This window comes from Bubalus bubalis, chromosome X (genome assembly GCF_019923935.1).
Source record: "Bubalus bubalis isolate 160015118507 breed Murrah chromosome X, NDDB_SH_1, whole genome shotgun sequence".
Classification (NCBI taxonomy): Eukaryota; Metazoa; Chordata; class Mammalia; order Artiodactyla; family Bovidae; genus Bubalus; species Bubalus bubalis.
Genome location: NC_059181.1, coordinates 23,156,912 through 23,173,266, shown reverse-complemented (window position 1 = coordinate 23,173,266; position 16,355 = coordinate 23,156,912). Strand labels below are relative to the sequence as shown.

The window sequence follows — 16,355 nt, the reverse complement described above, 5'->3', positions numbered from 1 at the left end:
ACACACTCGGGAAAAAAGAATGATCTCAGAAACCACAAAAACGGTAGACCACATAGGTCAGCTTTCCAAGAAATGAAATTAAGGGTCAAAGAGGACAACACAATGAGAGAAAAAGGTGGCAGAGCTAAGCAAAAGACACAGAGAAAAAAGATAAAACTGTAGCCAAAGTGAAAGCCACACGGAGGCCAAATCAAGGCCTAGAATCAACATCACAGGAAATGGAGTCAGTGAAATAGGAGGTTAAGATTGGAGGAAAAACATCACACAGCAGGAAGAAAGACAAGGAGACCAAAATGATCAAAGGCAAGATAAACATGGAGGACAGAGAAGAGAGAGCCAATATAGGGGCAAACTGCTGAACAAAGAGAACCAACAAAGGGTAAGAAGTGAGGGAAGGCACGAGTGTCAATGTCTGATGCTCACTGCATACCAGAAAAAGCCAACAGATAACTTGGCTCCAAGATACACTTGACTGAAGTTACTGCATGTCAAGGACAAACATGAAATCACAAGTACTAGGGCCAACGAGCAGATCATCTACAAAAAAGGAAGAAAAATCCGTCTGGACTCAGCTCTCTCTGAACCACCAGACACTAGAAGACAATAGAGTGATGTCTCTAAAGAACCAAGGGAAAAAAGACATGATCCAAGAATCTGATAGCCAGCCAAGTGACTGTTCATAAAAGACCCATCTGAAATGATGTGAGAACACTCAACGGAAGCTGTAATCCTGTCCACTGAAAGATAAAAGCAACGACTCTCAAATGTGGAGTCTTTGTACGAGAGGGCTGGCAGTGAGCACTGACTTCATTCAAACACAGAATTAAGCCTAAATAACTCCAGTAATTACCTACAGTTAGACACTTTCAAGTTGCCTATCTTTCTAGGTAAAAGCTGCCAAATCCATTCGATGATCTCTAACTCTGCAAAATGACAATGCACAAAAGAGAACCTCTCCCAAATGAAATTCTCTGACACTAAAGAAAATTTTTGGTTTCTGTCTTACCCTTGAGGGTTAATATACTCAGGAAATTTCTCAAAAGAGATCATACTAATTACCTAGGGCAGTGCTGAGAGCACAGGCCGAGGGCCAAGAAGACCCAACTGCTAGCTTTTGTTCTTCCCTGCCACTGTGACGAACCACTGAACTGCTTTGGAACTTATATGAAAAACTGAGATAATACCTGCATGGTTCAGCACACAGCAGCGAAAGGATCAAATGGGATGCTGTACGTGAAAGTTCTTTGGAATGTGTAAGCAAGGGTATAAAACCATGTTACCTGATTGGATGGAAAGTGAAGTCGCTCAGTCGTGTCCGACTCTTTGCGACCCCATGGACTGTAGCCTACCAGGTTCCTCTGTCCATGGGATTTTCCAGGCAATAGTACTGGAGTGGATTGCCATTTCCTTCTCCAGGGGATCTTCCCGACCCAGGGATCAAACCCGGGTCTCCCACATTGTAGACAGATGCTTAACCGTCTGAGCCACCAGGGAAGTCCGATTGGATGGAAAGAACTTACTATATTAAGGAGTCAAAATCAGTCATTCAGAGACAAAGAAAGGATCAGATGGCTCCCATGAATCCATCCCTAAGTCCATCCTTTCATGTCTCTCCATTTTCAAGTCATCTCTTAACACTTTTATAAAAAGGAAGTTCTGTACTTTCACAGCTCCTGAACAGAATTATTTTAAATTTGAAAACAAAGATAGTTTAAGAACTAAGAAAGATGCCGCCCACCATCCGAGGTAAATGTCTGTCCACTTCCATTCACTGACTCAGCTAATATTCATTAAGCACCTACTATGTGCCAGGCCCTGCTTCAAAAAGTAGATGCTTGAAACTGAGGAAATGACAGGGAAGTACAGGGGAATTGGGAGAACTAAACAAATTTAGCTGAAAAACGGTTAATGTCTATGTATATTACAACATGTAGAAAGATGATAAGATACCTAGAGACAAAGCACAGCAAACAGAAAGGAGAAATGAATACTTGGGGTGGCTGAACTGTGTGAATGCAAGATGTTCCTGAAATTCTTCTTATGATTGCTTTGGAAGCAAAGTTAATTTCTTAATTCAGAAAACAAAGACACAATTTAAAAAAGAAAAAGAAAACAAAGACAGGAGAGGCAAGGCTGTCCTGGAGTCAGACAGTTAAGCCAGAACATACATCAGCAAAGGACTATCAATGAAGTCATTAAAACACTGAAAGACATCTTCAGTTTCGAGAAAGACCTAAAAAGAGAGGAATGTGATCCCCTCCAGTGTATCATGCATAGACGTGTAAAGGGCTGTGGCTGGAAAGGGAGGCCAAGGAAGAGGCTGAGAGACGAGCTGACATTTATAGGAAAGCTGGGGTCTTTAAACTCGAAGGCCATTTTTTTTTTTACATCTTTATATCACATGGAAATAATCACATGGAACAGCCCCATTCCCAAGACACTGACTCAACCTTCAAAAAACAGGCCTTTATGCAGACCATCTCATTACTTGTATCTTGGAAGTAACGTTGGTCTTTTTCTTACCGGACTAGATTATGAGTTCCCTGATGAGAGTCTTCTAAGGATGGAAGAGATGAGGTCTTTCAAAAGACAAAGGAATCACCATGAGCTCAGGTAATGTAATGAAAGAGTGTTAGCTTTGGTGGAACAAAGAGAAACAGAGTCGTCCTCCATGTGAGTGCAGTGGGCCAGAACACGGCTCCATCCAGGGGAAAAGCCCACTGAGATGGTAGCGGCGAAAAGAGGGTGAGTACTGTCATATGTCTAGAGGAGGAGGAATACTTTACCAGTGACAGCTTTTAAATCAGTGGACTCAACACTTCAACACTAGATGGAGAAACATTTATATGGATGTTAAAAGAGGGCAGAAGTCAAAGTAGATGATAAATATATGAAAAATATTAATGAAGAGAAACACACCCTGCAGAGCTGTTTAAGTTGTGGGTTTTAAATCCAGATTCTCAGATAGCTTGTGTTTCTAAGGGTAAACATGACATGACAATTCTAAAGCAGGCTGAATGTTATGAAAATATAAATGACAACGACCTGGGGCATGTTCCAAATAAACCAGAAAGAATGATTCCCTTCGATGGCCTATTTCACACCTAGTGGAGTGCATCACCACAGGGACTTAGAAAACTGCAAAGGAATATGATGTGACAAAAGGACCGTATTCACTGGTAAATTGTTACACGAGCATAAAAACTTCACTTCCCACTCTTCACAAACTTGATAATGACTTGAAGGTAGTTTTTCACTTAAGATCTTTGAAACCAAGCAGCTAAGTGAAAAATCCCAAGACAACTTTTGGAACACTTTAATCAACAGAATGGAAGTATACAAATGAATTTCAAAATGAAATCAATGCACCCAAGAGGGAGATCTAACATGAGAGTATCTACAGCTCACAATGAGAATCTGGTCAGATGGAAGAAGGCCCGAGTCCAAAGCAGAGAGTAAAGAGGGATGCGTAAGAGAGAGGAAGGGCTCTGGGACCGAAATATCAAGACGTGCTCATCTGATGTCTTCAAATTCCAGACTCCCCAAGGCCATAGTTGGTGGTTTGGGACAAACATGGTATTTGGTCACAAAGAGCAGCAGTAGAGATCGGCTGTATCTGGAATGGGGAGGGAGGTGAGACATCTGGGGAGACTGTAGACAGTCTATGATAAAGAAGACGGAGGTATGAGGGCATGGGCACTAATAAGGCTCTGTGTCCCCTTACGACAGGCGCCAACCAAACCACAGCAATGTACTATGAAAAATGACTCAAGTTACTGCTTTAGTGGAAGATATGAAGTAGCTACAGGAAACTTCTGTGGAAAAGGTCCAGCTTATATGGAGAAAAATACACATTCAAGCACTGGATTATCTATAGCGCCACATTCAGAGTTGGTGGAGGAAAGGAGCTCTTTCCGGCTGACTTGCAGAAGGCCATCTTTTCTTCACGGAGAGGACTGAAGCATTCAGTTCTTTACAAAGTTCTGTTAGTCTTCATCTTATCCCTACAAAGAAAATAATGGGGACAGCCCCAGTGAGTTTATGAGGACAACCTTCTCTATTGTAACTGAGATGCACTCAGAGCATTTAGTTACAGTGACAATTCAAAAACCCACGTCTTATCTCAGAATTATTCTCTATAGTTACTACAGAAACAGAATTAGCATTTAATGACATATATACACTAAAGCAGTTCTTTCCTCTCAGTGAAAAACCTGCTTAGAAATGGGGAACCACTGCCAATGGGCATGGGGTTTCTTTGGGGGATGGTGAATATGGTCTAAAATCAGACAGTGGTGAGGAGCACACCACCCTGGGAATTTACTAAAAACCACTGAGTTGTATGCTTTCAAAGGGTGACTTTTATGGTATGTGAATTATATCTCAATAAAGTTGAAATTCAAAATCTGCTTAGAAATTAAATTTTCTTAGCATTTCTCGTTCACCTAATGAATTTAATATAACTACTAAATACTTTCCCAGGTTGCCACCAATTATCCTATTTCTGTTAACTGAAAAATTTTCAGCGTCAGGGTAGCCATTTTAGAATCTTAAAAACTGCTTTCTGATAACATTTGCTTGCCTAATAAGATATCAGAAATGAAGACTCAGGGACTTCCTTGATGGTCTCAATGCAGGGGGCATGGGTTTGATCCCTAGTCAGGGAACTAAGATGATGCATGCTGCCCAGCATGATCAATAAATAAATAAATAAAATTTCCCCTAAATAATAATGTATCATCCTTTAGAAAAAAGAAATTAAGACTCATACTTAATTACAGTATACAACCTGCTAAACTATTTAAATAGGCTTTAAAACAATATTCAACTAAAACCATCTTTTTACAATCCAAATGGACCTTAATGTTCATAAAGACCATTTTCTGTGCTACCCAAATAATTCCCCCACCAGAGCCATCCCTGGAATTAACTGCTCATACTGATACCCAATATACTACTTGACTTATATGAACTGAAAATGGGATCAAGGGAAACTGAGCCAGGTGTTTCAAGCTCATTTAGCTTAACCTTGGCCAGGGATGGTGTGTATATGTGTATACACACACCTGTGTGCACGCTCACACTCACGTGCATAAAACAAACTCCTCTAAATTTCATCATTTGAGGTGAGTGACCAATGCAACAACATTGCACAGAGGCCCATCACAATACTTCCAGAGGAAAAAAAGTAGCAATATAAATAACCTTTTACATCCTTCATCCGAAAAGATCAATGCTACTATAATGGTACAAAGTCACAAAGCTATATAAACTCTATTTGCCTACAAATACCTGTCTGTTGCACTGTGTTAGGAATCAAGGTTTTCAGGGTAAGAGGAAATATATACAGTTAAAATAGATTAAGGAGAAATATTACAATGTTAAAAGAGAATTAAAAATCAATGTGAACTTATATATCTTAAACCATGTTTTATAGGTCTGTGCAGAAAAGAAGACTAGAAAAGATGTCATGTACACCTCCAGCTCCCAGATTAGGGTCTCTAATACCCATTAAAAGTAAACAGGAGTCTTAGTATGAGATGAACTTAGGACATCCTCTTGGGCCAAAAAGTAAGGAAGCTTTCAAAGACCAACAGGATTTCACCAATGGAACATAAAGGATATGGCTAGAAATAGCTTCCAATGGCCAAAGGTGTGCCAATTTTAGCATCAAAAAGATGGCCACTACATACAGTGACAGGGTGAACCTCAGAGAGAAGAGAGCCAGACACAAAAACAGCATCCACTGTATGTTCCATTTATTTTAAATTCAAGAAGAGAAGAGAGTCAGATATAGTGATAGGTGATAGAGTTGGAGTAATGGTTACATGGTGGGGAGGGAAAAAGGAGAAGACTGTGACTAGGAAGTGGCCTTTTCAGGTCCTGGAGATACAGATGTAAAAATTCATCATGTTACAAACTTTGTATCTGTACACTTTATATATATATGTTAAATACTGACCAAAGTATACCAACAAAGCAATAAAAATCTACCACATCCATAATACTACTTAAAAAAAAGGAAGCCTGAAACTCACCCGTCACCATTTAAGGTGGTTTCTAACTCAGCATAGGCCTGGAAAATTTGCAATTTAAAAGAAAGATTTAAATGCCTATCCTGCCTTGCCAGGAGGAACTGTACTTCAGAAGGTACCTAAATGACCTTAGTTGATGAGGAAAAACTTGATAGGAGAATGTCAGCTAACTGTCAAAGGAATGACACTAACAAAAAACTCATCATTTTATAAACATTAACAAAATTACTGATTCAGGCCAAGTTTTTCAACTGGTCTTAATAACCCCTAAGTGATGGTTGTATGGTGGCAAAGTAACACTACGCATATCATTTTCTGATTAAGAAGGGAAAATTAACCACACTGTGGAGGGACCAGGCAGTCACCATCTGAATTATGGGCAGTCTTAACATTACTAACACTGGATCAACCGAACTGCATGGGTCTCAGAGTGTAATTCTGCATCCATATTTATGAAATATTCTAGCAAAAAAATAAATGCTCCACTGAGCCTTTAGATGAACTTCCAGTTTACGGGAGAGCCAGGGTTTCAAAGAAAAAAAATCAAACAAATCAAGGTGGGACATTTTGCAGGACAACTGGTATGGTCTTTCAATAACAAAAAATTGTTCTACATTAAAATCTAGAGACCTATTCAGATGTGTTATGTGGTCCTGGAATCTATTTGTCTTTGGGACAAATCAGGGGAATTTTCATGATGAAAATATAATGACACGGAAAGATGGAGACAGTTAAATGAAATAAAACTAGACTGCGTGACAGTATGAAAAGTCTGATCTCATTTGGGAAAAAATACATATACATATACAAATAGCAAAACACCTGGAAGGACACAGATAAAGCTCTAAGAATGGTAATCTCGGGATTATCAGAATACAATAGTTTCTCTTTTTTTTTTGCTTATTTATATTTTTTAACAGTGTACATATACTGCTTTTTGATTATGAAAAGATTACTTTAAATTAAACAAATAATCAGAACCCTTACTGTTGTTAGTAGAGTTGGAGCTTAAAGGTTGTCAGAAGAAAGAAAACTGGAAACCAAAGACTGGATTATTTATTGTCGTTATTACCACAAAGTAGTAAAACTCGTTATTCTGTGATTGATCATTTTCTTCATTTCTTTTATTGTGGTAAACTATATGTAAAGTTTACCCTTTGGTTAAGATGGAAAAAAATGTTTTATTAAGTGTACAGCTCAGCAGCGTTCAGTACATTCACAGTGTTGTACCACCATCCATCTCCAGAACTTTTTCATCTTTCTCCAATGAAACTTGTCCTCATTAAACACTAAATTTGTTTTTCCCCTACTCCCCAGCCATGGCAACCACCATTCTACTTTCTTCAGGTGCCTTACATAAGTTGAAGCATACAGTATCTGTCCTTCAGGGTCTGGATTATTTCACTTACCATAATGACTTCAAGATTTATCTATACTGTAGCATGTCACAACCTTATTCCTTTTAAAGGCTGAATAATAATAATTGGATATGGATAAACCCACTGTTTACCTTGATTGATAATTTTAACTTTTTTATTTTTCTGGTTTCAATCCATCTACGGACTTTCTCTAAACATTCTTCTGTCAGTTCTATGGATGATGACAAACTGAATTACTTTTTAAATAAGATTGGTGGCAGGATACACACCCTGATCACTGCTTTTAATACCTCCATAGGGCAAGGACTCCCAGAACATCAGGTCCGCTACTGAAATGGCTACTCTGGTGACCCAGTTCATGCTCTCCTTCCTGTCTGGGGTGAAAAAATACTCCCATCTTTCTTTAGGGATCACTTTGCTTTTCCAGTGGCAAAACCACAAAGATGTGGCTGAAAATATCAATCGTCTGGCTGGTAGACTCTGAGGAAAAATCAGATATTTTGTAATAGAAAGAAAAGTAGTCAATTACTGTTTTGCCTTGTATTTGGAAGCGTCCCTGGGCTCACTGCTGGGATTGCTCCAATCGTCAGCTTCAGCTGTGCTCTTGTAATGGCGCCATGCGGACTTGTTAAAAACTGGAAGTCTCTCAAAGGATTCACTTGAAAGGGCCTAAGGAGAGAAACAAAAATGTATACTAAAGGTCTACAGTGTCATCTTGCTCATGTGAAATACTAACTCAAATTTTACTATTCAAAGCATCAGAAACCTTAATGTGGAGGTATACTAAAATTACATTTTAGCATTTTACTTAGACTGGACAGGATGAAATTAAAGCATTTTTTAAAGGAATAAAAACATTCACTCATGAAAAACCAGTAAACATGACGAGAACAAAAACCATTTTCGTTCAGTTAATACTGATGAAGATATCCGATAGTCTTAAACCAAACACTATTGTCCACTGGGTAAATGCTCTCCCAGAGGGCCCAGAAGAAATAAAGTTTCACGGTAGATTTATAAATATAAACTCATAGAGTGATATCAAATAGCATATCATTTCTGTGTATTGGCATCTAAGATAAACACCCCAAATAAAGGGTTATTTTATGATATAACATATAAAACACTACACAGCTGTTAAAAGGATGAGCCAGTTCTATGTGAATTGATATGGAAGTATCTCCAAGAGATATTGGAAAGTAAAAAAGAGCAAAGTGCTAAAATAATCACTGGTGTGAAAACAATTAGATTCTCTCTCCATATGTTTATCAATACAGAATCAACTTATAAGAGGATTCACATGAAACTGGTACCCATGGTCACCCCAGAAAAGAGAACCCAGTGGCTCTGGGCCAGTAATGGAAGACAGTTTTCCCTTTCACAGCTTTAAAATTTCATACAATGTGCCCCTATTACATAATGAAAAAGTACTCCAAATATTCTAGAGTTTCAGTTCAGTTCGGTTGCTCAGTCATGTCCAACTCTTTGTGACCCCATGAACCGCAGCACGCCAGGCCTCCCTGTCCATCACCAACTCCCAAAGCTTGCTCAAACTCATGCCCATTGAGTCGGTGATGCTATCCAACCATCTCATCCCCTGTCGTCCCCTTCTCCTCCTGCCTTCAATCTTTCCCAGCATCAGGGTCTTTTCAAATGAGTCAGTTCTTCACATCAGGTGGCCAAAGTATTGGAGTTTCAGCTTCAGCATCAGTCCTTCCAATGAATATTCAGGACTGGTCTCCTTTAGGATGGACTGGTTGGATCTCCTTGCTGTCCAAGGGACTCTCAAGAGTCTTCTCCAACACCACAGTTCAAAAGCATCAATTCTTTGGCACTCAGCTTTCTTTACAATCCAACTCTCACATCCATACATGACTAATGGAAAAACCATAGCCTTGACTAGACGGACCTTTGTTGGCAAAGTAACGTCTCTGCTTTTTAACATGCTATCTAGGTTGGTCATAACTTTCCTTCCAAGGAGTAAGCATCTTTTAATTTCATGGCTGCAATCACCATCTGCAGTGATTTTGGAGCCCAGAAAAATAAAGTCTGACACTGTTTCCATTGTTTCCCCATCTATTTGCCATGAAGTGATGGGACCGGATGCCATGATGTTAGTTTTCTGAATGTTGAGCTTTAAGCCAACTTTTTCACTCCCCTCTTTCACTTTCATCAAGAGGCTCTTTACTTCTTCTTCGCCTTCTGCCATAATGGTGGTGTCATCTGTATATCTGAGGTTATTGATATTTCTCCCAGCAATCTTGATTCCAGCTTGTGCTTCCTCCAGCCCGGCATTTCTCATGATGTACTCTGCATATAAGTTAAATAAGCAGGGTGACAATATACAGCCTTGATGTACTCCTTTCCCTATTTGGAACCAGTCTGTTGTTCCATGTCCAATTCTAACTGTCGCTTCCTGACCTGCATACAGATTTCTCAAGAAATTTCTCAAGCAGATCAGGTGGTCTGGTATTCCCATCTCTTTCAGAATTTTCCACAGTTTGTTGTGGTATTCTAGAGTTTAGAAGTAAATAAAAGTTTGATACCACCGAATGAGAAAACTTGTATTACAGAGAACTTTGTTATCTGATCAGACTTTTAGGTAAATATATTATAAGCACTGAAATCTTGCAACTTTAAGCCAGCAAGTCTCTAAAATAAAAGACTTCAGTTTATGAAAATCTGTCTTTTAAATGAGTCCTTTTAATGGATATGTAAATTTTAAAAAAATCAGAACTTAGAATTAAGGTTTTTAAAAATCAGTATTAAATTTTCATATCTCCATATTTCCTATTTTGCTCTGAGCATAAAATCAAGGGTCATAACTTGGTTTTCACGTAAAAGTGAAGTAAATCCTAGTTGAATATAAGATATATATTAAATCATATATATGATTATTCATATATTCATATATATAATATGAGATGATGATACAGTGCTAATCTGCTTTAGTTATTAGAACTTACAGCTTTAAAAAGTAAAGATGCTTTCCTGTAACAGAAATGAAATTCAGTACCTTTAAATAAATGACAGCATCAGTACCCACGCCTTCCATAGAATAGAGCTTTAGATCTCCTTGAAAATATCTAGCATACAGCCGAGAAATTGGCAAGCCATAACCAAATCCAGCCTATTGAGAAAAGAAAATTAATACACTGAGAAAGGCACAAAATGCTAACACGTTGAGTTTGAGGACCATCTGAAAGATTAGAATTAATTCTTGATTCATATTTAAAGCAAATACATTGACCCAACCCATACTATGATGTACATACAAGGCATCTATGGCAAACAATCTATTTTCATCCTCCAAAAATATTTCTCACGTGTTTGGAAAAGAATAGAAACACTCCTATTTTGACTAATGCTTTTTTTAAATATCACAAATAATGCTTTTAATTATTTAGCTTCTTGTAGTACTCACATAACAGAAACTGACAAATCCATGTTGTCGTTATTTAGTCACTAAGTCACGTGTAACTCTCTTGCAATCCCATGGACTATAGCCCATCAGGCTCCTCTGTCCATGGGATTTCCCAGGTAAGAATACTGGAGTGAATGAATGGGTTGCAATTCCTTCTCCCAGAAGACTAATGCTTTTTGAATGTTTTAAGGCAACTGTTTTGCATTGTTTAAAAACAAATCCCAAATCAAGTGGAATTTGAACTGGAAACTCAACTAAACCACATCATTCCAGAGTTCTATTAAGTCATTTCTTTGCTCTTTATAGTGAACATTCAATTGAGTAGCACAGGAGTTGAAACCTACCAGTACCAAGGCTAACACAATGAAAAGAAAGTGATCTCCTAAGGGCTACTTCCTAAAGCTGTGGGAACACTACAGTATTTTGAGATGTGGTCATCCACGTATTTTTAGAGACAAGAAAGCAAAGCCAGTACCCTCCTGTATCTCTGTGTCATAGAACCCTGACTGTAACAGGTTGTTGGGGGAGGGGGGGGGGAAGATCTCCGATACTGACAAGAATAAGAACAATTGAGACTAATTTCAAAACCTCTGGGTTGGAGAGGAAAGGGCTGTTCCTCAAGCTTTGGCCCCTCTGATTAAGTCCACCGACAGGTTAGTGAAGGAGGCAGTGGGCAAACACACAGCAGTGGTTGGGTGGGCTTTAGGTTCAGACAGGTGAAACCCACTTTTTGTGCAACTAGCAGTTTGCTCAACCTAAGACTGTTTTCTTATCTGAAAAATGTAATAAAAAGCTTACATAAGAGCTTCTGTAAGAATGAAATGATATAAGGAGTGTAAAGTCTTGGGACAGTGTCTAAGACACAGCAGAATGAAAGAAATGGAAGCTGCCATGACGGCTACCACCCAGCAGTAATTTTACTAAGTTCTGCAGCTTTCAATTGCTTTCTAACAGCTTTCCTAGATTCCCTCCGTGGGGTTAGGGCCTAAACAAGGGTTGGGTGTGATAGAGTCCACCATCATGGAAGGGCTGCAGGACAGGCAGAACACGGCCAGGAGCAAAGACGAGACAGCCGAAATGGTGACTGAGGTCACCACAGCAAAGCAATCAGCGGACTCTGGAGGAGGCTGAGGAAACCTGCCTTCTCCAGTCAAGCAAGGCCCGGAGCCGGCTCCCAGGGCTACCAGGGAACAGCTGAGACCATCTGAGCCCAATGCAGTCACGAGTGTGAGGAGACGGGTGACCCCAGGGTCCCACGGAATGCAAAGGAGGGGCCTCTACCTCAGATTTGGTCAGGTTCTGGAAAGTCTTCCCAGGGTGTCAAAGGATCAATAGGAGTTGGCTGGGACAGTTCCAAAAAAGAAATGCATGTGTCACAGCACAGGGCTGTAACACAGTAAGGTGCTTGATGATGAAATTACATTTCCTAGTAGTACATACCCACATGCCCGCTTACAGGCTGAAGAGAGCTAACTGGGAGACATGCTAGTGGAAGCATTTCTTCAAAAGCAGAGCCACACAGCACACTGGAAAGAATGCAGACAGACATGGCCAGTGCTGGCTTGACCATCACGAGCTCAATGACCTTGGGCAAGCAGGTAACCTCATTTCCTCATCTATAACGTGTGAGGTTGGATGCACACTTTTTACAACTCTTACTTCAACTGCTCAGTTTCATTAAAAAAAAAATGACATCACAGCTGTCCTCAAGATGCTATTTTGAGACCTGGAAGAGACGATCCATATTCCTTTTAAACAACTGGTGAAGGCTCTAGATTTGCTTGTGGCATTTTGTTTTCCTTTTGACATTTGTTTAAGTAGGTACCAGAAATTAGTCAAGGTGATCAGTTTCAAACTGATCTCTCAAATATTTTCTTGAATCCTATATAAACGACTTCCTCTCTGCTTTCAATATGCTGTGTTAACAAACTCTGTCTTGAATAAATGATGTTAACTGTTGGATTTTATTCATACAAGTAAAACATAATCTCATGTGCTTATCAGACAGGTGAGACTTGAAAATGAAAATGTACACCCTGAACTATTTTGCAGAATGATAGCTATGTTGCTGTGTTTAATGACAAAGGGTTCAATTGTTGTTTGTCAATTAGAAACACTCAGCGGGGGAAGAAAATGTGGCCCTACCAGGATCTAAATGCTGCCATGGTAACCAGAGGCTTTCCTCACTGCCTTAATAGAGCTGAAGATTTTTTCCACATTGAGACACAAAAGACTCTGAAAATGCATACACAACCTATATGTTTCCTGCTTATGTTATTTCATGTAAAAAATGTAATGTGTTCATAATTTAACATTTAATTATATAAACAAATTTAGCAGGGGAAGTTCTAAGGCCCTGGCTGATTCAAGCCATGGAGGTATGCAGCGCCCAGGGCCTGCTGCAGCCAGACACACGGTGCTGTTCCCCGTTCACCTGCTATTAAACTTCCACCCCCCCCCCCCCCCCCCCCCCCCCGCCAAGGGGAACGCCAGGTGGTAAATGGTGCTCTGGCAGCCTTCTTAACCATGATGTTTTTTTCTCTATTGGGAAGGTAGGCACTCAGCTCTGAGTGTTTTTTACATACAAATTAGAGAAGAAATCTGAGGCCAAAAGAGTCATAAAGAAAGTGGCAGTAGCATAAAACTCCCCCTCCTTCAAACCAGGTGGAAAACATTCAAATTCAACAAGGCTAATGCAACACCCTGGGGAAACAGCCTGCCCTGCCCGTTCTCGTGTTAATGGTCCTTCCTCCAACAACAGCTTGAGAGGCTTACCAACGGGGCAGCTCGGGTAGGCTCCAGGCTAGGTCTTGGAGCAGTTGAATACATGTAGTTAAAAAGGCGATCTATTTTTCGGAGTGGAACCCCACCACCTAGGTCACTTATCTGTAACGTACAAAAACATTAAAAGAAGAAAAAGTCATCATCAATATACTTAGCAGGTGGCAAGGAGTTCATTACACAAAGTATATGACAGATTACTCTAAACTGTGCAAGGGCTTCAACTCCCAAAGAAATATGGTCCCTTTGTGAATGGTATAAAACAAAGGAGGTGGGCAACTGGGGTCAGCATCCAATAGGCTTGGGTTTGAGATCTTGATCAGCTCCCTAAAAATGGGGTTCTAATGAAGTTTAAACAAGGTAACTTAAGCCAAGGATCTAATGTAGTACTTAGAAATAAAAACTCCCAAACTCATTCTATGAGGCGACCATCATCCTGATACCAAAACCACAGGCCAATATCAATGATGAACATAGATGCAAAAATTCTCAACAAAATTTTGGCAAACAGAATCCAATAACACATTAAAAGGATCATATATCATGATCACATGGGCTTTATCCCAGGGATGCAAGGATTCTTCAACATTCGTGAATCAATCAATGTGATATACAATATTAATAAACTGAAATATAAAAACCATTATGATCATCTCAATAAATGCAGAGAAAGTCTTTGATAAAATTCAATACTCATTTATGATAAAAACTCTCTAGCAAGGAGGCATAGAAGGAACCTATCTCAACATAATGGGCTTCCATGGTAGCTCAGATGGTGAAGAATCTGCCTGTAACCCAGGAGACCTAGGTTCGATCCCTGGGTTGAGAAGATCCCCTGGAGGAGGTCATGGCAACCCACTCCAGTATTCTTGCCTGGAGAATCCCCATGGACAGAGGAGCCTTGCGGGCTACAGTCCATAGGGTCAGAAAGAGTCGGACATGACTGAGCAACTAAGCACAGCTCAGTACATCGCAACATAATAAAGGCCATATATGACAAACCCACAGCAAACATTTCTCTCAATGGTGAAAAACTGAGAGCATCTCCTCTAAGATCAGGAACAAGACAAGGGTGCCCACACTTGCCACTATTATTCAACATAGTTTTGGAAGTCCTAGTCATGGCAATCAGAGAAGAAAAAGAAAAGGAATCCAGATTGAAAAAGGAGAAGTAAAACTCTCACTCTTTGCAGATGACATGATACCATACATAGAAAACCCTAAAGATGCCATCAGAAAATTACTAGACCTAATCAATTAATATAGTAAACTCACAGGATATAAAATATACAGAGATCATTTGCATTCCTATCAGCTAACAATGAAAAATTGGAAAGAGAAATTAAGGAAACAATTCCATTCACCACTGCAGCAAAAAGAATAAAATACTTAGGAGTAAACCTAAAGAGATAAAAGACCTGTATGCAGAAAACCATAAGACACAGATGAAAAAAATCAAAGAAGACACAAACAGATGGAGAGATATACCATGTTCTTGGATTGGAAGAAACAATATTGTGAAAATGACTATACTACCCAAAGCAATCTACAGATTCAATGCAACTCCTATGAAACTACCAATGGTATTTTTCAAAGAACTAGAACAAAAATATTTTACAATTCATATGGAAACACAAAAGACCCTGAAGAGCCAAAGCAATCTTGAAGAAAGAAAAATGGTGCTGAAGGAATCAACTTTCCAGACTATACCACAAAGCTAGTCATCAAGACAGTATGGTACTGGCACAGAAACAGAAATATAAAGCAATGGAACAAGACAGTCTAGAGATAAACCCACACACCTATGGGCACCTTATCTTTGACAAAGGAGGCAAGAATACACAATGGAGAAAAGACAGTCTCTTCAATAACTGCTGCTGGGAAAACTGGACCCCTACATGTAAAAGAATGAAACTAGAACACTTCCTAACACCATACAAAAAATGAACTCAAAATGGATTAAAGACTTAAATATAAGGCCAGAAACTATAAAGCTCTTAGAGGAAAACACAGGCAGTACACTTTTTGACATAAATCACAGCAGGATCCTCTTTGACCCAGCTCCAAGAATAAAAATAAACAAATGGGACTTAATGAAACTTTGAACCTTTTGCCCAACAAAGAAAACAATAAACAAGATTAAAAGACAACCCTCAGAGTGGGAGAAAATAATTTCAAACAAAACAACCGACAAAGGATTAATCTCCAAAATATATAAGCAGCTCGTATAGCTCAATACCTGAAAAATAAAGAGCTTAATCAAAAAATTGGCAGAAACAGCAAAGGAAACTACAAATAAGGTGAAAGGACAATGCTCAGAATGGGAGAAAATAATAGCAAATGAAACAACTGACAAAGAATTAATTTCCAAAATATACAAGCAGCTCATATAACTCAATACCAGAAAAACAGATAGCCCAATCAAAAAGTGGGGAAAAGACCTAAAAAGACATTTCTCCAAAGAAGACATACAGATGGCTAGCAAACACATGAAAAGATGCTCAACATCACTTATTATTCAGTTCAGTTCAGTTACTCAGTCATGTCCGACTCTTTGCGACCCCATGAATCGCAGCACGCCAGGCCTCCCTGTCCATCACCAACTCCTGGAGTTCACTCAGACTCACGTCCATCGAGTCCGTGATGCCATCCAGCCATCTCATCCTCTGTCGTCTCCTTCTCCTCTTGCCCCCAATCCCTCCCAGCATGAGAGTTCTTTTCCAATGAGTCAACTCT

General features: G+C 39.4%; 1 protein-coding gene across 2 annotated transcripts in view; it reads right to left on the bottom strand.

The window, feature by feature from the left end:
* Positions 1–3,301: 3,301 nt before the first annotated feature.
* PDK3 (pyruvate dehydrogenase kinase 3) overlaps positions 3,302–16,355 on the bottom strand; it is an 80,546-nt gene continuing 67,492 nt past the window's right edge. Inside the window, exons 9-12 of one of the 2 annotated variants that reach the window (XM_006072176.4) lie at positions 13,614–13,724; positions 10,431–10,544; positions 7,952–8,083; positions 3,302–4,004 (exon numbers count right to left, since the gene is read on the bottom strand). In XM_006072176.4, coding sequence (XP_006072238.1) covers positions 3,999–4,004; positions 7,952–8,083; positions 10,431–10,544; positions 13,614–13,724 — 363 coding nt within the window. In that variant the 3' untranslated portion in view covers positions 3,302–3,998. Of the gene's footprint in view, positions 4,005–7,943; positions 8,084–10,430; positions 10,545–13,613; positions 13,725–16,355 lie in introns of both variants that reach the window. The other variant, XM_006072175.4, reaches the window with a different exon arrangement.